The 22,713-nt window shown below is 38.3% G+C and overlaps 1 protein-coding gene and 1 long non-coding RNA gene across 2 annotated transcripts; one reads left to right on the top strand and one right to left on the bottom strand.

The window, feature by feature from the left end:
* The first annotated feature begins 522 nt into the window (after nt 1-522).
* Nucleotides 523-22,238, top strand: LOC127566374 (uncharacterized). Its single transcript, XM_052008400.1, has 2 exons — nt 523-712; nt 21,901-22,238. The coding sequence occupies exons 1-2, from the start codon at nt 706-708 to the stop codon at nt 22,236-22,238; spliced, it is 345 nt and encodes a 114-aa protein (XP_051864360.1). The 5' UTR covers nt 523-705.
* Nucleotides 16,846-17,254, bottom strand: LOC127566377 (uncharacterized). The gene is made up of 3 exons (XR_007955673.1): nt 17,170-17,254; nt 16,987-17,086; nt 16,846-16,886 (listed from the first exon to the last, which is right to left on the bottom strand). It is a non-coding gene; the product is annotated as an uncharacterized LOC127566377 (long non-coding RNA).
* Nucleotides 22,239-22,713: the final 475 nt, after the last annotated feature.

Genomic DNA, 22,713 nt, shown 5'->3' with positions numbered 1-22,713 from the left:
AGCAGTGGCTATAAATAGATCGCGTAAACGAAGGAAGCACACAAAGAAGAGATTGTGAAGATCACTTGCGGAGATCTGTTTAGCGCACGTCCGAATGCAACGAGGCGAGGGCTGAGACTGGGGAAGTCACTTGCAAGGGGTGTATGTGTAGTTGATGGCCCACCACAAGTAATTCCAATGGCGAATGCGATGTCGATGTCGATGTCGACGTCGACGTCGATGTTGACGCTTGCGCAGCAGTTGTTCTGCTTTTCCCTTTGTTTACATTCTGCTTGACCGCCATTTTGATTTGATTTTGCTGAAGCTTTTGTTTTTGTATTTGCGCTTAACGCTGCTGCTGATGACAATTTTTGGTGCTTCGGCTTTGCGCCTTCGGCTGCACTCGTGCGCTGACCCGATCGCCGACCAAAACCATTCAAAGTATGTAACTGCTTCCATTGCGTCTGGTGAATTTAGTTCGCCAGTTTTTCAAAGTTTTTTTTTTTGTTTACTTTTAGTTGTGGCCACAAACAAAAAATTTGATTTCCTATTGATGGGAAAAGCATCGGAATTTGTCGATTGGCAGACAAATGTCAGATCAGAAACTAGTACATGTCAATCGGTAAAGTAACGACAAAGGCACTCACAGAGTAAGGCAACACTGAATTTGGTCATTTCGAGGATATATGTAAACGTCATTGGTTGTTGGAGAATCGACGCATCAACATGTCAGGTGAGTTTTGCTAACTGTGTGAATATTATAATAAAAGTTGTGTAATAAAATAAAAAATTTTGTGCAAGCTGCGCAAGTGTACCGCGAGCACACTTACATAGATATTTGCATGCGCAAGAAAAAAGAATAGGTCCGCTGAGTGTGTGAGCTGTGTGCGTGAGTGAGCAGTATGAGTGTGTGTGTGTGATTAATTTTTAATGCATTTTCATGCTGTAGAAATGACTTGTAAAAAAAAATTAAGAAAACAAAATGGCCGTCACGTAAAGTGCTTATTGTATGCGTAAAGTGTGAAACAAAAACTGTGTTTCGAATAAAACGCGTTCAAAGTTTTGATTTGCCATTAACGATCCCAACAAAAAACTCGAATTGAGGGTACGAATTATATGTGTGTGTATGCACATTAATACACGTACATATGTAAATACATAATATGTATATATGTATTACATATATACATACATACTTAAATACAATATGTAGCCCATGTGTGCATGCAAAATGGCGACACTGCAGAAATAGTATGAAATGTGAGGTTAAGTTCAGGCAGGCTTTGATGTTCTATTAATTTCAATTTAATTTATAAGATTATTATTATTATTATTATTATTATTATTATTATTATTATTATTATTATTATTATTATTATTATTATTATTATTATTATTATTATTATTATTATTATTATTATTATTATTATTATTATTATTATTATTATTATTATTATTATTATTATTATTATTATTATTATTATTATTATTATTATTATTATTATTATTATTAATTATTATTATTATTCTTAATTTTACATCGCAGACAATAATGAGACACAGTGTCGCAGCAGCCACCGGATGCACTGGAGCAACGTCAAATATTTTTAAAAGAGTTGAAACGTATAATTATTCAAGCGCGCGTTAACCGAACGCTTGATTGGTTGGTTCAAAACTTAGGGAGTGCAAGCGATTCACTCATGGAACAAATAGATGATAAATTGAATACGTTGGTAACACTCCTGCTCACAAATAATAGCAATGATGCTCAGCAGCAGCCGAAGGAAACAACCCTTGTATATGCGATGACTGGAAGTGACCCTGTTCACATCGAAAAAAGTGTGAAAGCGGTAGAAATTTCCGGCGTTAAAACATACTTGTTACACAGAAATTAAACAGTCAGTTTAAAAATAAAAAAAAATAAAAAAACATGTTTAGATTTTGTTTTGAAATTCAATTTATTTAGGGATTGCGCTTTTGATGCACATGTGCTATAATCAATCGAAACACGCTAGCTAACATACAACAATACAATAAAACAATAAAGCTAACCTGTCCTCACGTTTGGGCGCCAATTAATATAATTAAACTGTAGCGTACAACGAAGCTAGTTCGCTGAAGGAAGCTGGTGTAAATGTAGCGCCATGAAAGGCGTACGCGATCGCTTATGGTTTACTCATAATATTAAATGCCAGCTAAAATGGAAAATGCGCACCCCCGGTGGTGGTAGAGCGCAAGACTTGCACTACAAGCCGAACATGTTGCGGTGCTCGGGTTCGAGCCCGGTCGAGGTACAAACTTCTACTTTTTTTTAATCGTATTTACAATAGTTATAAATCAAAATTGTGGATGTTATTAAAGAAATACTTTTGTATGGGCAAAAACGCCTGCTATGTAGGTATTGTATGTATGCGTATACGTATACATAGAGGCACTGCGATAGCTCTGGTGGTAGAGTGCAAGCCGAGCATGTTGTGGTGCTCGGGTTCGAGCCCGCTCGGGGTACAAACTTTTTTTTTTAATCGTAATGCTCAAAGAAAATAAGAGTCTTAAGCAAAGGGAACCATGAAATGGAGAAGGAAATTCGGTCTTTACGTCAGCAGCTGGATATAAGCAATTGGATATGTCTCTCAGCAAAATTTTCACAGAGACCCATTTGAAAATATTAGAGAACGGAGGAAAGCGATCTCTACAGACATTTCTGCTGCGATTTGTCTGCATACATCGGGCCTCGTGCGTAAAGCCATTTTTACAAGAAAGGTTATCCTTTGGCCAGTCGAACCACGCTGTATAGGTGGTTAGCAGAAGTCCCAATTAAAACGGGTACCCTGTATGTGGTCATTGACCTTATGGACGACGAAGATATGATTGAAGAGGATAAGGTATGCGTTTTATCTTTCGACGAGATGAAGATTACTGCTAGTTTCGAATATGACAGCTCAGCCGATGTGGTCTATAAACCAAGTAATTATGTACAATTGGCTATAGTTCGTGGGTTGAAAAAGTCATGAAAACAGCCAGTTTTCTTTGACTTTGATACTCAAATGGATGCGGATACCCTAAATGACATTGTAAGCAAACTCCACAGAAGATTTTATCCAGTAGTAGCCATTGTGTCTGATTTGGGACCGGGAAACCAAAAGTTATGGAGACAACTGGGTATATCGGAAAGTGAGTTTGAAATAAATATTTAACACAAGTGTAAATGCAAAAAGTTTTTTTCGACACCAACGCACGAGTCCAAGGCCATTTCCAAATCTATGGGGTTGTCAACATTAGGCACACAAATAGCAGGAGGCTTAGCGATCGTTTTCTGGGTATGTTCATACTCATTGACATCTACAGGTGTTTCTGGTTCGTCGTCCAAAACCAATTTCTTGTGAGTCCATCTGCATTACATGGCTAGCTTCTTCGTCCAGAGCTGCAAAACGGTTATTGCTTAGTGCCGCTGTCTTGGAAGTGGATGCGGAATAGTCAATTCTCTCACTTGGACTTTTCGCGACCTTCAGCTTAGCTTTAGTAATAGTTTTGGGTGGGCTTGCAGAAACTTTAAGCTTCTTGCTTATATGCTGCTCACGGGATTGAAACGAGCATTTTTCTTTCGAGCCATTGTTGTGAAGAAGTCACTCAACGATGTGTTAGCGGTCGATGAAGCCAAAGCCGTGGAAACATTGGGTCCCACTGTAGAAGCCACAGTATAAGTAGAAGCAGATATCGAACTGCTTTTGGAAATAGATATTGTGCAGGTAACGCTGGTATCGCTGCTGGTTGTAATTGTCAGAGACGAATTTGATAAACTTGCCGGTTTGCTATGGTAATAATCAGCGTAAATTTGGTTGCGTAAAGATCGAGGGCTTACGCCAGCAATTTCCTTCATCTCTCCCAGTTTAAATTGCCTATTGCTAGGCAACGGCTGCGACGATGAGTCTCCATCCATAATTACAATTGATCTTATTTACAAGTAAATAAGCAATTGTAAACAAACTCCAGAACGTTTGGTGGAACTGTACCAACCTCTCGCTAGCGCAAAGCGCAGGGCGAGAGGTAAACAAAGTGCTGTTGAAGCCTCGCTTATAGCTGTAAAGTACCGCAATAAGCTGCCGCCACCGCAAGCAGTGGCTATAAATAGATCGCGTAAACGAAGGAAGCACAAAGAAGAGATTGTGAAGATCACTTGCGGAGATCTGTTTAGCGCACGTCCGAATGCAACGAGGCGAGGGCTGAGACTGGGGAAGTCACTTGCAAGGGGTGTATGTGTAGTTGATGGCCCACCACAAGTAATTCCAATGGCGAATGCGATGTCGATGTCGATGTCGACGTCGACGTCGATGTTGACGCTTGCGCAGCAGTTGTTCTGCTTTTCCCTTTGTTTACATTCTGCTTGACCGCCATTTTGATTTGATTTTGCTGAAGCTTTTGTTTTTGTATTTGCGCTTAACGCTGCTGCTGATGACAATTTTTGGTGCTTCGGCTTTGCGCCTTCGGCTGCACTCGTGCGCTGACCCGATCGCCGACCAAAACCATTCAAAGTATGTAACTGCTTCCATTGCGTCTGGTGAATTTAGTTCGCCAGTTTTTCAAAGTTTTTTTTTTGTTTACTTTTAGTTGTGGCCACAAACAAAAAATTTGATTTCCTATTGATGGGAAAAGCATCGGAATTTGTCGATTGGCAGACAAATGTCAGATCAGAAACTAGTACATGTCAATCGGTAAAGTAACGACAAAGGCACTCACAGAGTAAGGCAACACTGAATTTGGTCATTTCGAGGATATATGTAAACGTCATTGGTTGTTGGAGAATCGACGCATCAACATGTCAGGTGAGTTTTGCTAACTGTGTGAATATTATAATAAAAGTTGTGTAATAAAATAAAAAATTTTGTGCAAGCTGCGCAAGTGTACCGCGAGCACACTTACATAGATATTTGCATGCGCAAGAAAAAAGAATAGGTCCGCTGAGTGTGTGAGCTGTGTGCGTGAGTGAGCAGTATGAGTGTGTGTGTGTGATTAATTTTTAATGCATTTTCATGCTGTAGAAATGACTTGTAAAAAAAATTAAGAAAACAAAATGGCCGTCACGTAAAGTGCTTATTGTATGCGTAAAGTGTGAAACAAAAACTGTGTTTCGAATAAAACGCGTTCAAAGTTTTGATTTGCCATTAACGATCCCAACAAAAAACTCGAATTGAGGGTACGAATTATATGTGTGTGTATGCACATTAATACACGTACATATGTAAATACATAATATGTATATATGTATTACATATATACATACATACTTAAATACAATATGTAGCCCATGTGTGCATGCAAAATGGCGACACTGCAGAAATAGTATGAAATGTGAGGTTAAGTTCAGGCAGGCTTTGATGTTCTATTAATTTCAATTTAATTTATAAGATTATTATTATTATTATTATTATTATTATTATTATTATTATTATTATTTATTATTATTATTATTATTATTATTATTATTATTATTATTATTATTATTATTATTATTATTATTATTATTATTATTATTATTATTATTATTATTATTATTTATTATTATTATTATTATTATTATTATTATTATTATTATTATTTATTATTATTATTATTATTATTATTATTATTAATTATTATTCTTAATTTTACATCGCAGACAATAATGAGACAGTGTCGCAGCAGCCACCGGATGCATTGGAGCAACGTCAAATATTTTTAAAAGAGTTGAAACGTATAATTATTCAAGCGCGCGTTAACCGAACGCTTGATTGGTTGGTTCAAAACTTAGGGAGTGCAAGCGATTCACTCATGGAACAAATAGATGATAAATTGAATACGTTGGTAACACTCCTGCTAACAAATAATAGCAATGATGCTCAGCAGCAGCCGAAGGAAACAACCCGATGACTGGAAGTGACCCTGTTCACATCGAAAATAGTGTGAAAGCGGTAGAAATTTCCGGCGTTAAAACATACTTGTTACACAGAAATTAAACAGTCAGTTTAAAAAATAAAAAAAAATAAAAAAAACATGTTTAGATTTTGTTTTGAAATTCAATTTATTTTGGGATTGCGCTTTTTTGATGCACATGTGCTATAATCAATCGAAACACGCTAGCTAACATACAACAATACAATAAAACAATAAAGCTAACCTGTCCTCACGTTTGGGCGCCAATTAATATATAATTAAACTGTAGCGTACAACGAAGCTAGTTCGCTGAAGGAAGCTGGTGTAAATGTAGCGCCATGAAAGGCGTACGCGATCGCTTATGGTTTACTCATAATATTAAATGCCAGCTAAAATGGAAAATGCGCACCCCCGGTGGTGGTAGAGCGCAAGACTTGCACTACAAGCCGAACATGTTGCGGTGCTCGGGTTCGAGCCCGGTCGAGGTACAAACTTCTTCTTTTTTTTAATCGTATTTACAATAGTTATAAATCAAAAATTGTGGATGTTATTAAAGAAATACTTTTGTATGGGCAAAAACGCCTGCTATGTAGGTATTGTATGTATGCGTATACGTATACATAGAGGCACTGCGATAGCTCTGGTGGTAGAGTGCAAGCCGAGCATGTTGTGTGGTGCTCGGGTTCGAGCCCGCTCGGGGTACAAACTTTTTTTTTTTAATCGTAATGCTCAAAGAAAATAAGAGTCTTAAGCAAAGGAACCATGAAATGGAGAAGGAAATTCGGTCTTTACGTCAGCAGCTGGAGGAATATAAGCAATTGGATATGTCTCTCAGCAAAATTTTCACAGAGACCCATTTGAAAATATTAGAGAACGGAGGAAAGCGATCTCTACAGACATTTCTGCTGCGATTTGTCTGCATACATCGGGCCTCGTGCGTAAAGCCATTTTTACAAGAAAGGTTATCCTTTGGCCAGTCGAACCACGCTGTATAGGTGGTTAGCAGAAGTCCCAATTAAAACGGGTACCCTGTATGTGGTCATTGACCTTATGGACGACGAAGATATGATTGAAGAGGATAAGGTATGCGTTTTATCTTTCGACGAGATGAAGATTACTGCTAGTTTCGAATATGACAGCTCAGCCGATGTGGTCTATAAACCAAGTAATTACGTACAATTGGCTATAGTTCGTGGGTTGAAAAAGTCATGAAAACAGCCAGTTTTCTTTGACTTTGATACTCAAATGGATGCGGATACCCTAAATGACATTGTAAGCAAACTCCACAGAAGATTTTATCCAGTAGTAGCCATTGTGTCTGATTTGGGACCGGGAAACCAAAAGTTATGGAGACAACTGGGTATATCGGAAAGTGAGTTTGAAATAAATATTTAACACAAGTGTAAATGCAAAAAGTTTTTTTCGACACCAACGCACGAGTCCAAGGCCATTTCCAAATCTATGGGGTTGTCAACATTAGGCACACAAATAGCAGGAGGCTTAGCGATCGTTTTCTGGGTATGTTCATACTCATTGACATCTACAGGTGTTTCTGGTTCGTCGTCCAAACCAATTTCTTGTGAGTCCATCTGCATTACATGGCTAGCTTCTTCGTCCAGAGCTGCAAAACGGTTATTGCTTAGTGCCGCTGTCTTGGAAGTGGATGCGGAATAGTCAATTCTCTCACTTGGACTTTTCGCGACCTTCAGCTTAGCTTTAGTAATAGTTTTGGGTGGGCTTGCAGAAACTTTAAGCTTCTTGCTTATATGCTGCTCACGGGATTGAAACGAGCATTTTTTCTTTCGAGCCATTGTTGTGAAGAAGTCACTCAACGATGTGTTAGCGGTCGATGAAGCCAAAGCCGTGGAAACATTGGGTCCCACTGTAGAAGCCACAGTATAAGTAGAAGCAGATATCGAACTGCTTTTGGAAATAGATATTGTGCAGGTAACGCTGGTATCGCTGCTGGTTGTAATTGTCAGAGACCAATTTGATAAACTTGCCGGTTTGCTATGGTAATAATCAGCGTAAATTTGGTTGCGTAAAGATCGAGGGCTTACGCCAGCAATTTCCTTCATCTCTCCCAGTTTAAATTGCCTATTGCTAGGCAATGGCTGCGACGATGAGTCTCCATCCATAATTACAATTGATCTTATTTACAAGTAAATAAGCAATTGTAAACAAACTCCAGAACGTTTGGTGGAACTGTACCAACCTCTCGCTAGCGCAAAGCGCAGGGCGAGAGGTAAACAAAGTGCTGTTGAAGCCTCGCTTATAGCTGTAAAGTACCGCAATAAGCTGCCGCCACCGCAAGCAGTGGCTATAAATAGATCGCGTAAACGAAGGAAGCACAAAGAAGAGATTGTGAAGATCACTTGCGGAGATCTGTTTAGCGCACGTCCGAATGCAACGAGGCGAGGGCTGAGACTGGGGAAGTCACTTGCAAGGGGTGTATGTGTAGTTGATGGCCCACCACAAGTAATTCCAATGGCGAATGCGATGTCGATGTCGACGTCGATGTTGACGCTTGCGCAGCAGTTGTTCTGCTTTTCCCTTTGTTTACATTCTGCTTGACCGCCATTTTGATTTGATTTTGCTGAAGCTTTTGTTTTTGTATTTGCGCTTAACGCTGCTGCTGATGACAACAATTTTTGGTGCTTCGGCTTTGCGCCTTCGGCTGCACTCGTGCGCTGACCCGATCGCCGACCAAAACCATTCAAAGTATGTAACTGCTTCCATTGCGTCTGGTGAATTTAGTTCGCCAGTTTTTCAAAGTTTTTTTTTTGTTTACTTTTAGTTGTGGCCACAAACAAAAAATTTGATTTCCTATTGATGGGAAAAGCATCGGAATTTGTCGATTGGCAGACAAATGTCAGATCAGAAACTAGTACATGTCAATCGGTAAAGTAACGACAAAGGCACTCACAGAGTAAGGCAACACTGAATTTGGTCATTTCGAGGATATATGTAAACGTCATTGGTTGTTGGAGAATCGACGCATCAACATGTCAGGTGAGTTTTGCTAACTGTGTGAATATTATAATAAAAGTTGTGTAATAAAATAAAAAATTTTGTGCAAGCTGCGCAAGTGTACCGCGAGCACACTTACATAGATATTTGCATGCGCAAGAAAAAAGAATAGGTCCGCTGAGTGTGTGAGCTGTGTGCGTGAGTGAGCAGTATGAGTGTGTGTGTGTGATTAATTTTTAATGCATTTTCATGCTGTAGAAATGACTTGTAAAAAAAAATTAAGAAAACAAAATGGCCGTCACGTAAAGTGCTTATTGTATGCGTAAAGTGTGAAACAAAAACTGTGTTTCGAATAAAACGCGTTCAAAGTTTTGATTTGCCATTAACGATCCCAACAAAAAACTCGAATTGAGGGTACGAATTATATGTGTGTGTATGCACATTAATACACGTACATATGTAAATACATAATATGTATATATGTATTACATATATACATACATACTTAAATACAATATGTAGCCCATGTGTGCATGCAAAATGGCGACACTGCAGAAATAGTATGAAATGTGAGGTTAAGTTCAGGCAGGCTTTGATGTTCTATTAATTTCAATTTAATTTATAAGATTATTATTATTATTATTATTATTATTATTATTATTATTATTATTATTATTATTATATTATTATTATTATTATTATTATTATTATTATTATTATTATTATTATTATTATTATTATTATTATTATTATATTATTATTATTATTATTATTATTATTATTATTATTATTATTATTATTATTATTATTATTATTATTATTATTATTATTATTATTATTATTTATTATTATTATTCTTAATTTTACATCGCAGACAATAATGAGACAGTGTCGCAGCAGCCACCGGATGCACTGGAGCAACGTCAAATATTTTTAAAAGAGTTGAAACGTATAATTATTCAAGCGCGCGTTAACCGAACGCTTGATTGGTTGGTTCAAAACTTAGGGAGTGCAAGCGATTCACTCATGGAACAAATAGATGATAAATTGAATACGTTGGTAACACTCCTGCTAACAAATAATAGCAATGATGCTCAGCAGCAGCCGAAGGAAACAACCCGATGACTGGAAGTGACCCTGTTCACATCGAAAATAGTGTGAAAGCGGTAGAAATTTCCGGCGTTAAAACATACTTGTTACACAGAAATTAAACAGTCAGTTTAAAAAAAAAAAAAAAAAAAAAAACATGTTTAGATTTTGTTTTGAAATTCAATTTATTTAGGGATTGCGCTTTTGATGCACATGTGCTATAATCAATCGAAACACGCTAGCTAACATACAACAATACAATAAAACAATAAAGCTAACCTGTCCTCACGTTTGGGCGCCAATTAATATAATTAAACTGTAGCGTACAACGAAGCTAGTTCGCTGAAGGAAGCTGGTGTAAATGTAGCGCCATGAAAGGCGTACGCGATCGCTTATGGTTTACTCATAATATTAAATGCCAGCTAAAATGGAAAATGCGCACCCCCGGTGGTGGTAGAGCGCAAGACTTGCACTACAAGCCGAACATGTTGCGGTGCTCGGGTTCGAGCCCGGTCGAGGTACAAACTTCTTCTTTTTTTTAATCGTATTTACAATAGTTATAAATCAAAATTGTGGATGTTATTAAAGAAATACTTTGTATATGGGCAAAAACGCCTGCTATGTAGGTATTGTATGTATGCGTATACGTATACATAGAGGCACTGCGATAGCTCTGGTGGTAGAGTGCAAGCCGAGCATGTTGTGGTGCTCGGGTTCGAGCCCGCTCGGGGTACAAACTTTTTTTTTTAATCGTAATGCTCAAAGAAAATAAGAGTCTTAAGCAAAGGAACCATGAAATGGAGAAGGAAATTCGGTCTTTACGTCAGCAGCTGGAGGAATATAAGCAATTGGATATGTCTCTCAGCAAAATTTTCACAGAGACCCATTTGAAAATATTAGAGAACGGAGGAAAGCGATCTCTACAGACATTTCTGCTGCGATTTGTCTGCATACATCGGGCCTCGTGCGTAAAGCCATTTTTACAAGAAAGGTTATCCTTTGGCCAGTCGAACCACGCTGTATAGGTGGTTAGCAGAAGTCCCAATTAAAACGGGTACCCTGTATGTGGTCATTGACCTTATGGACGACGAAGATATGATTGAAGAGGATAAGGTATGCGTTTTATCTTTCGACGAGATGAAGATTACTGCTAGTTTCGAATATGACAGCTCAGCCGATGTGGTCTATAAACCAAGTAATTACGTACAATTGGCTATAGTTCGTGGGTTGAAAAAGTCATGAAAACAGCCAGTTTTCTTTGACTTTGATACTCAAATGGATGCGGATACCCTAAATGACATTGTAAGCAAACTCCACAGAAGATTTTATCCAGTAGTAGCCATTGTGTCTGATTTGGGACCGGGAAACCAAAAGTTATGGAGACAACTGGGTATATCGGAAAGTGAGTTTGAAATAAATATTTAACACAAGTGTAAATGCAAAAAGTTTTTTTCGACACCAACGCACGAGTCCAAGGCCATTTCCAAATCTATGGGGTTGTCAACATTAGGCACACAAATAGCAGGAGGCTTAGCGATCGTTTTCTGGGTATGTTCATACTCATTGACATCTACAGGTGTTTCTGGTTCGTCGTCCAAACCACCAATTTCTTGTGAGTCCATCTGCATTACATGGCTAGCTTCTTCGTCCAGAGCTGCAAAACGGTTATTGCTTAGTGCCGCTGTCTTGGAAGTGGATGCGGAATAGTCAATTCTCTCACTTGGACTTTTCGCGACCTTCAGCTTAGCTTTAGTAATAGTTTTGGGTGGGCTTGCAGAAACTTTAAGCTTCTTGCTTATATGCTGCTCACGGGATTGAAACGAGCATTTTTTCTTTCGAGCCATTGTTGTGAAGAAGTCACTCAACGATGTGTTAGCGGTCGATGAAGCCAAAGCCGTGGAAACATTGGGTCCCACTGTAGAAGCCACAGTATAAGTAGAAGCAGATATCGAACTGCTTTTGGAAATAGATATTGTGCAGGTAACGCTGGTATCGCTGCTGGTTGTAATTGTCAGAGACGAATTTGATAAACTTGCCGGTTTGCTATGGTAATAATCAGCGTAAATTTGGTTGCGTAAAGATCGAGGGCTTACGCCAGCAATTTCCTTCATCTCTCCCAGTTTAAATTGCCTATTGCTAGGCAACGGCTGCGACGATGAGTCTCCATCCATAATTACAATTGATCTTATTTACAAGTAAATAAGCAATTGTAAACAAACTCCAGAACGTTTGGTGGAACTGTACCAACCTCTCGCTAGCGCAAAGCGCAGGGCGAGAGGTAAACAAAGTGCTGTTGAAGCCTCGCTTATAGCTGTAAAGTACCGCAATAAGCTGCCGCCACCGCAAGCAGTGGCTATAAATAGATCGCGTAAACGAAGGAAGCACAAAGAAGAGATTGTGAAGATCACTTGCGGAGATCTGTTTAGCGCACGTCCGAATGCAACGAGGCGAGGGCTGAGACTGGGGAAGTCACTTGCAAGGGGTGTATGTGTAGTTGATGGCCCACCACAAGTAATTCCAATGGCGAATGCGATGTCGATGTCGATGTCGACGTCGACGTCGACGTCGATGTTGACGCTTGCGCAGCAGTTGTTCTGCTTTTCCCTTTGTTTACATTCTGCTTGACCGCCATTTTGATTTGATTTTGCTGAAGCTTTTGTTTTTGTATTTGCGCTTAACGCTGCTGCTGATGACAATTTTTGGTGCTTCGGCTTTGCGCCTTCGGCTGCACTCGTGCGCTGACCCGATCGCCGACCAAAACCATTCAAAGTATGTAACTGCTTCCATTGCGTCTGGTGAATTTAGTTCGCCAGTTTTTCAAAGTTTTTTTTTTGTTTACTTTTAGTTGTGGCCACAAACAAAAAATTTGATTTCCTATTGATGGGAAAAGCATCGGAATTTGTCGATTGGCAGACAAATGTCAGATCAGAAACTAGTACATGTCAATCGGTAAAGTAACGACAAAGGCACTCACAGAGTAAGGCAACACTGAATTTGGTCATTTCGAGGATATATGTAAACGTCATTGGTTGTTGGAGAATCGACGCATCAACATGTCAGGTGAGTTTTGCTAACTGTGTGAATATTATAATAAAAGTTGTGTAATAAAATAAAAAATTTTGTGCAAGCTGCGCAAGTGTACCGCGAGCACACTTACATAGATATTTGCATGCGCAAGAAAAAAGAATAGGTCCGCTGAGTGTGTGAGCTGTGTGCGTGAGTGAGCAGTATGAGTGTGTGTGTGTGATTAATTTTTAATGCATTTTCATGCTGTAGAAATGACTTGTAAAAAAAAAATTAAGAAAACAAAATGGCCGTCACGTAAAGTGCTTATTGTATGCGTAAAGTGTGAAACAAAAAACTGTGTTTCGAATAAAACGCGTTCAAAGTTTTGATTTGCCATTAACGATCCCAACAAAAAACTCGAATTGAGGGTACGAATTATATGTGTGTGTATGCACATTAATACACGTACATATGTAAATACATAATATGTATATATGTATTACATATATACATACATACTTAAATACAATATGTAGCCCATGTGTGCATGCAAAATGGCGACACTGCAGAAATAGTATGAAATGTGAGGTTAAGTTCAGGCAGGCTTTGATGTTCTATTAATTTCAATTTAATTTATAAGATTATTATTATTATTATTATTATTATTATTATTATTATTATTTATATTATTATTATTATTATTATTATTATTATTATTATTATTATTATTATTATTATTATTATTATTATTATTATTATTATTATTATTATTATATTATTATTATTATTATTATTATTATTATTATTATTATTATTATTATTATTATTATTAATTTTACATCGCAGACAATAATGAGACAGTGTCGCAGCAGCCACCGGATGCACTGGAGCAACGTCAAATATTTTTAAAAGAGTTGAAACGTATAATTATTCAAGCGCGCGTTAACCGAACGCTTGATTGGTTGGTTCAAAACTTAGGGAGTGCAAGCGATTCACTCATGGAACAAATAGATGATAAATTGAATACGTTGGTAACACTCCTGCTAACAAATAATAGCAATGATGCTCAGCAGCAGCCGAAGGAAACAACCCGATGACTGGAAGTGACCCTGTTCACATCGAAAATAGTGTGAAAGCGGTAGAAATTTCCGGCGTTAAAACATACTTGTTACACAGAAATTAAACAGTCAGTTTAAAAAAATAAAAAAAAATAAAAAAAACATGTTTAGATTTTGTTTTGAAATTCAATTTATTTAGGGATTGCGCTTTTGATGCACATGTGCTATAATCAATCGAAACACGCTAGCTAACATACAACAATACAATAAAACAATAAAGCTAACCTGTCCTCACGTTTGGGCGCCAATTAATATAATTAAACTGTAGCGTACAACGAAGCTAGTTCGCTGAAGGAAGCTGGTGTAAATGTAGCGCCATGAAAGGCGTACGCGATCGCTTATGGTTTACTCATAATATTAAATGCCAGCTAAAATGGAAAATGCGCACCCCCGGTGGTGGTAGAGCGCAAGACTTGCACTACAAGCCGAACATGTTGCGGTGCTCGGGTTCGAGCCCGGTCGAGGTACAAACTTCTTCTTTTTTTAATCGTATTTACAATAGTTATAAATCAAAATTGTGGATGTTATTAAAGAAATACTTTTGTATGGGCAAAAACGCCTGCTATGTAGGTATTGTATGTATGCGTATACGTATACATAGAGGCACTGCGATAGCTCTGGTGGTAGAGTGCAAGCCGAGCATGTTGTGGTGCTCGGGTTCGAGCCCGCTCGGGGTACAAACTTTTTTTTTTAATCGTAATGCTCAAAGAAAATAAGAGTCTTAAGCAAAGGAACCATGAAATGGAGAAGGAAATTCGGTCTTTACGTCAGCAGCTGGAGGAATATAAGCAATTGGATATGTCTCTCAGCAAAATTTTCACAGAGACCCATTTGAAAATATTAGAGAACGGAGGAAAGCGATCTCTACAGACATTTCTGCTGCGATTTGTCTGCATACATCGGGCCTCGTGCGTAAAGCCATTTTTACAAGAAAGGTTATCCTTTGGCCAGTCGAACCACGCTGTATAGGTGGTTAGCAGAAGTCCCAATTAAAACGGGTACCCTGTATGTGGTCATTGACCTTATGGACGACGAAGATATGATTGAAGAGGATAAGGTATGCGTTTTATCTTTCGACGAGATGAAGATTACTGCTAGTTTCGAATATGACAGCTCAGCCGATGTGGTCTATAAACCAAGTAATTACGTACAATTGGCTATAGTTCGTGGGTTGAAAAAGTCATGAAAACAGCCAGTTTTCTTTGACTTTGATACTCAAATGGATGCGGATACCCTAAATGACATTGTAAGCAAACTCCACAGAAGATTTTATCCAGTAGTAGCCATTGTGTCTGATTTGGGACCGGGAAACCAAAAGTTATGGAGACAACTGGGTATATCGGAAAGTGAGTTTGAAATAAATATTTAACACAAGTGTAAATGCAAAAAGTTTTTTTCGACACCAACGCACGAGTCCAAGGCCATTTCCAAATCTATGGGGTTGTCAACATTAGGCACACACAAATAGCAGGAGGCTTAGCGATCGTTTTCTGGGTATGTTCATACTCATTGACATCTACAGGTGTTTCTGGTTCGTCGTCCAAACCAATTTCTTGTGAGTCCATCTGCATTACATGGCTAGCTTCTTCGTCCAGAGCTGCAAAACGGTTATTGCTTAGTGCCGCTGTCTTGGAAGTGGATGCGGAATAGTCAATTCTCTCACTTGGACTTTTCGCGACCTTCAGCTTAGCTTTAGTAATAGTTTTGGGTGGGCTTGCAGAAACTTTAAGCTTCTTGCTTATATGCTGCTCACGGGATTGAAACGAGCATTTTTTCTTTCGAGCCATTGTTGTGAAGAAGTCACTCAACGATGTGTTAGCGGTCGATGAAGCCAAAGCCGTGGAAACATTGGGTCCCACTGTAGAAGCCACAGTATAAGTAGAAGCAGATATCGAACTGCTTTTGGAAATAGATATTGTGCAGGTAACGCTGGTATCGCTGCTGGTTGTAATTGTCAGAGACGAATTTGATAAACTTGCCGGTTTGCTATGGTAATAATCAGCGTAAATTTGGTTGCGTAAAGATCGAGGGCTTACGCCAGCAATTTCCTTCATCTCTCCCAGTTTAAATTGCCTATTGCTAGGCAACGGCTGCGACGATGAGTCTCCATCCATAATTACAATTGATCTTATTTACAAGTAAATAAGCAATTGTAAACAAACTCCAGAACGTTTGGTGGAACTGTACCAACCTCTCGCTAGCGCAAAGCGCAGGGCGAGAGGTAAACAAAGTGCTGTTGAAGCCTCGCTTATAGCTGTAAAGTACCGCAATAAGCTGCCGCCACCGCAAGCAGTGGCTATAAATAGATCGCGTAAACGAAGGAAGCACAAAGAAGAGATTGTGAAGATCACTTGCGGAGATCTGTTTAGCGCACGTCCGAATGCAACGAGGCGAGGGCTGAGACTGGGGAAGTCACTTGCAAGGGGTGTATGTGTAGTTGATGGCCCACCACAAGTAATTCCAATGGCGAATGCGATGTCGATGTCGATGTCGATGTCGACGTCGACGTCGATGTTGACGCTTGCGCAGCAGTTGTTCTGCTTTTCCCTTTGTTTACATTCTGCTTGACCGCCATTTTGATTTGATTTTGCTGAAGCTTTTGTTTTTGTATTTGCGCTTAACGCTGCTGCTGATGACAATTTTTGGTGCTTCGGCTTTGCGCCTTCGGCTGCACTCGTGCGCTGACCCGATCGCCGACCAAAACCATTCAAAGTATGTAACTGCTTCCATTGCGTCTGGTGAATTTAGTTCGCCAGTTTTTTCAAAGTTTTTTTTTGTTTACTTTTAGTTGTGGCCACAAACAAAAAATTTGATTTCCTATTGATGGGAAAAGCATCGGAATTTGTCGATTGGCAGACAAATGTCAGATCAGAAACTAGTACATGTCAATCGGTAAAGTAACGACAAAGGCACTCACAGAGTAAGGCAACACTGAATTTGGTCATTTCGAGGATATATGTAAACGTCATTGGTTGTTGGAGAATCGACGCATCAACATGTCAGGTGAGTTTTGCTAACTGTGTGAATATTATAATAAAAGTTGTGTAATAAAATAAAAAATTTTGTGCAAGCTGCGCAAGTGTACCGCGAGCACACTTACATAGATATTTGCATGCGCAAGAAAAAAGAATAGGTCCGCTGAGTGTGTGAGCTGTGTGCGTGAGTGAGCAGTATGAGTGTGTGTGTGTGTGATTAATTTTTAATGCATTTTCATGCTGTAGAAATGACTTGTAAAAAAAAATTAAGAAAACAAAATGGCCGTCACGTAAAGTGCTTATTGTATGCGTAAAGTGTGAAAAACAAAAACTGTGTTTCGAATAAAACGCGTTCAAAGTTTTGATTTGCCATTAACGATCCCAACAAAAAACTCGAATTGAGGGTACGAATTATATGTGTGTGTATGCACATTAATACACGTACATATGTAAATACATAATATGTATATATGTATTACATATATACATACATACTTAAATACAATATGTAGCCCATGTGTGCATGCAAAATGGCGACACTGCAGAAATAGTATGAAATGTGAGGTTAAGTTCAGGCAGGCTTTGATGTTCTATTAATTTCAATTTAATTTTAAGATTTAATATTATAAGATTTATTATTATTATTATTATTATTATTATTATTATTATTATTATTATTATTATTATTATTATTATTATTATTATTATTTATTATTATTATTATTATTATTTATTATATTATTATTATTATTATTATTATTATTATTATTAATTATTATTATTCTTATTATTTTAACATCGCAGACAATAATGAGACAGTGTCGCAGCAGCCACCGGATGCACTGGAGCAACGTCAAATATTTTTAAAAGAGTTGAAACGTATAATTATTCAAGCGCGCGTTAACCGAACGCTTGATTGGTTGGTTCAAAACTTAGGGAGTGCAAGCGATTCACTCATGGAACAAATAGATGATAAATTGAATACGTTGGTAACACTCCTGCTAACAAATAATAGCAATGATGCTCAGCAGCAGCCGAAGGAAACAACCCGATGACTGGAAGTGACCCTGTTCACATCGAAAATAGTGTGAAAGCGGTAGAAATTTCCGGCGTTAAAACATACTTGTTACACAGAAATTAAACAGTCAGTTTAAAAATAAAAAAAAATAAAAAAACATGTTTAGATTTTGTTTTGAAATTCAATTTATTTAGGGATTGCGCTTTTGATGCACATGTGCTATAATCAATCGAAACACGCTAGCTAACATACAACAATACAATAAAACAATAAAGCTAACCTGTCCTCACGTTTGGGCGCCAATTAATATAATTAAACTGTAGCGTACAACGAAGCTAGTTCGCTGAAGGAAGCTGGTGTAAATGTAGCGCCATGAAAGGCGTACGCGATCGCTTATGGTTTACTCATAATATTAAATGCCAGCTAAAATGGAAAATGCGCACCCCGGTGGTGGTAGAGCGCAAGACTTGCACTACAAGCCGAAACATGTTGCGGTGCTCGGGTTCGAGCCCGGTCGAGGTACAAACTTCTTCTTTTTTTTAATCGTATTTACAATAGTTATAAATCAAAATTGTGGATGTTATTAAAGAAATACTTTTGTATGGCAAAAACGCCTGCTATGTAGGTATTGTATGTATGCGTATACGTATACATAGAGGCACTGCGATAGCTCTGGTGGTAGAGTGCAAGCCGAGCATGTTGTGGTGCTCTCGGGTTCGAGCCCGCTCGGGGTACAAACTTTTTTTTTTAATCGTAATGCTCAAAGAAAATAAGAGTCTTAAGCAAAGGAACCATGAAATGGAGAAGGAAATTCGGTCTTTACGTCAGCAGCTGGAGGAATATAAGCAATTGGATATGTCTCTCAGCAAAATTTTCACAGAGACCCATTTGAAAATATTAGAGAACGGAGGAAAGCGATCTCTACAGACATTTCTGCTGCGATTTGTCTGCATACATCGGGCCTCGTGCGTAAAGCCATTTTTACAAGAAAGGTTATCCTTTGGCCAGTCGAACCACGCTGTGTATAGGTGGTTAGCAGAAGTCCCAATTAAAACGGGTACCCTGTATGTGGTCATTGACCTTATGGACGACGAAGATATGATTGAAGAGGATAAGGTATGCGTTTTATCTTTCGACGAGATGAAGATTACTGCTAGTTTCGAATATGACAGCTCAGCCGATGTGGTCTATAAACCAAGTAATTACGTACAATTGGCTATAGTTCGTGGGTTGAAAAAGTCATGAAAACAGCCAGTTTTCTTTGACTTTGATACTCAAATGGATGCGGATACCCTAAATGACATTGTAAGCAAACTCCACAGAAGATTTTATCCAGTAGTAGCCATTGTGTCTGATTTGGGACCGGGAAACCAAAAGTTATGGAGACAACTGGGTATATCGGAAAGTGAGTTTGAAATAAATATTTAACACAAGTGTAAATGCAAAAAGTTTTTTTCGACACCAACGCACGAGTCCAAGGCCATTTCCAAATCTATGGGGTTGTCAACATTAGGCACACAAATAGCAGGAGGCTTAGCGATCGTTTTCTGGGTATGTTCATACTCATTGACATCTACAGGTGTTTCTGGTTCGTCGTCCAAACCAATTTCTTGTGAGTCCATCTGCATTACATGGCTAGCTTCTTCGTCCAGAGCTGCAAAACGGTTATTGCTTAGTGCCGCTGTCTTGGAAGTGGATGCGGAATAGTCAATTCTCTCACTTGGACTTTTCGCGACCTTCAGCTTAGCTTTAGTAATAGTTTTGGGTGGGCTTGCAGAAACTTTAAGCTTCTTGCTTATATGCTGCTCACGGGATTGAAACGAGCATTTTTTCTTTCGAGCCATTGTTGTGAAGAAGTCACTCAACGATGTGTTAGCGGTCGATGAAGCCAAAGCCGTGGAAACATTGGGTCCCACTGTAGAAGCCACAGTATAAGTAGAAGCAGATATCGAACTGCTTTTGGAAATAGATATTGTGCAGGTAACGCTGGTATCGCTGCTGGTTGTAATTGTCAGAGACGAATTTGATAAACTTGCCGGTTTGCTATGGTAATAATCAGCGTAAATTTGGTTGCGTAAAGATCGAGGGCTTACGCCAGCAATTTCCTTCATCTCTCCCAGTTTAAATTGCCTATTGCTAGGCAACGGCTGCGACGATGAGTCTCCATCCATAATTACAATTGATCTTATTTACAAGTAAATAAGCAATTGTAAACAAACTCCAGAACGTTTGGTGGAACTGTACCAACCTCTCGCTAGCGCAAAGCGCAGGGCGAGAGGTAAACAAAGTGCTGTTGAAGCCTCGCTTATAGCTGTAAAGTACCGCAATAAGCTGCCGCCACCGCAAGCAGTGGCTATAAATAGATCGCGTAAACGAAGGAAGCACAAAGAAGAGATTGTGAAGATCACTTGCGGAGATCTGTTTAGCGCACGTCCGAATGCAACGAGGCGAGGGCTGAGACTGGGGAAGTCACTTGCAAGGGGTGTATGTGTAGTTGATGGCCCACCACAAGTAATTCCAATGGCGAATGCGATGTCGATGTCGATGTCGATGTCGACGTCGACGTCGACGTCGATGTTGACGCTTGCGCAGCAGTTGTTCTGCTTTTCCCTTTGTTTACATTCTGCTTGACCGCCATTTTGATTTGATTTTGCTGAAGCTTTTGTTTTTGTATTTGCGCTTAACGCTGCTGCTGATGACAATTTTTGGTGCTTCGGCTTTGCGCCTTCGGCTGCACTCGTGCGCTGACCGATCGCCGACCAAAACCATTCAAAGTATGTAACTGCTTCCATTGCGTCTGGTGAATTTAGTTCGCCAGTTTTTCAAAGTTTTTTTTTTTTGTTTACTTTTAGTTGTGGCCACAAACAAAAAATTTGATTTCCTATTGATGGGAAAAGCATCGGAATTTGTCGATTGGCAGACAAATGTCAGATCAGAAACTAGTACATGTCAATCGGTAAAGTAACGACAAAGGCACTCACAGAGTAAGGCAACACTGAATTTGGTCATTTCGAGGATATATGTAAACGTCATTGGTTGTTGGAGAATCGACGCATCAAACATGTCAGGTGAGTTTTGCTAACTGTGTGAATATTATAATAAAAGTTGTGTAATAAATAAAAAATTTTGTGCAAGCTGCGCAAGTGTACCGCGAGCACACTTACATAGATATTTGCATGCGCAAGAAAAAAGAATAGGTCCGCTGAGTGTGTGAGCTGTGTGCGTGAGTGAGCAGTATGAGTGTGTGTGTGTGATTAATTTTTAATGCATTTTTCATGCTGTAGAAATGACTTGTAAAAAAAAATTAAGAAAACAAAATGGCCGTCACGTAAAGTGCTTATTGTATGCGTAAAGTGTGAAACAAAAACTGTGTTTCGAATAAAACGCGTTCAAAGTTTTGATTTGCCATTAACGATCCCAACAAAAAACTCGAATTGAGGGTACGAATTATATGTGTGTGTATGCACATTAATACACGTACATATGTAAATACATAATATGTATATATGTATTACATATATACATACATACTTAAATACAATATGTAGCCCATGTGTGCATGCAAAATGGCGACACTGCAGAAATAGTATGAATGTGAGGTTAAGTTCAGGCAGGCTTTGATGTTCTATTAATTTCAATTTAATTTATAAGATTATTATTATTATTATTATTATTATTATTATTATTATTATTATTATTATTATTATTATTATTATTATTATTATTATTATTATTATTATTTATTATTATTATTATATTATTATTATTATTATTATTATTATTATTATTATTATTATTATTATTATTATTTATTATTATTCTTAATTTTACATCGCAGACAATAATGAGACAGTGTCGCAGCAGCCACCGGATGCACTGGAGCAACGTCAAATATTTTTAAAAGAGTTGAAACGTATAATTATTCAAGCGCGCGTTAACCGAACGCTTGATTGGTTGGTTCAAAACTTAGGGAGTGCAAGCGATTCACTCATGGAACAAATAGATGATAAATTGAATACGTTGGTAACACTCCTGCTAACAAATAATAGCAATGATGCTCAGCAGCAGCCGAAGAAAAACAACCCGATGACTGGAAGTGACCCTGTTCACATCGAAAATAGTGTGAAAGCGGTAGAAATTTCCGGCGTTAAAACATACTTGTTACACAGAAATTAAACAGTCAGTTTAAAAAAAATAAAAAAAAAATAAAAAAACATGTTTAGATTTTGTTTTGAAATTCAATTTATTTAGGGATTGCGCTTTTGATGCACATGTGCTATAATCAATCGAAACACGCTAGCTAACATACAACAATACAATAAAACAATAAAGCTAACCTGTCCTCACGTTTGGGCGCCAATTAATATAATTAAACTGTAGCGTACAACGAAGCTAGTTCGCTGAAGGAAGCTGGTGTAAATGTAGCGCCATGAAAGGCGTACGCGATCGCTTATGGTTTACTCATAATATTAAATGCCAGCTAAAATGGAAAATGCGCACCCCCGGTGGTGGTAGAGCGCAAGACTTGCACTACAAGCCGAACATGTTGCGGTGCTCGGGTTCGAGCCCGGTCGAGGTACAAACTTCTTCTTTTTTTTAATCGTATTTACAATAGTTATAAATCAAAATTGTGGATGTTATTAAAGAAATA

Source organism: Drosophila albomicans, unplaced genomic scaffold (genome assembly GCF_009650485.2).
Source record: "Drosophila albomicans strain 15112-1751.03 unplaced genomic scaffold, ASM965048v2 utg000259l_pilon, whole genome shotgun sequence".
Classification (NCBI taxonomy): domain Eukaryota; kingdom Metazoa; phylum Arthropoda; class Insecta; order Diptera; family Drosophilidae; genus Drosophila; species Drosophila albomicans.
This window is presented reverse-complemented; position numbering and strand designations above follow the sequence as displayed.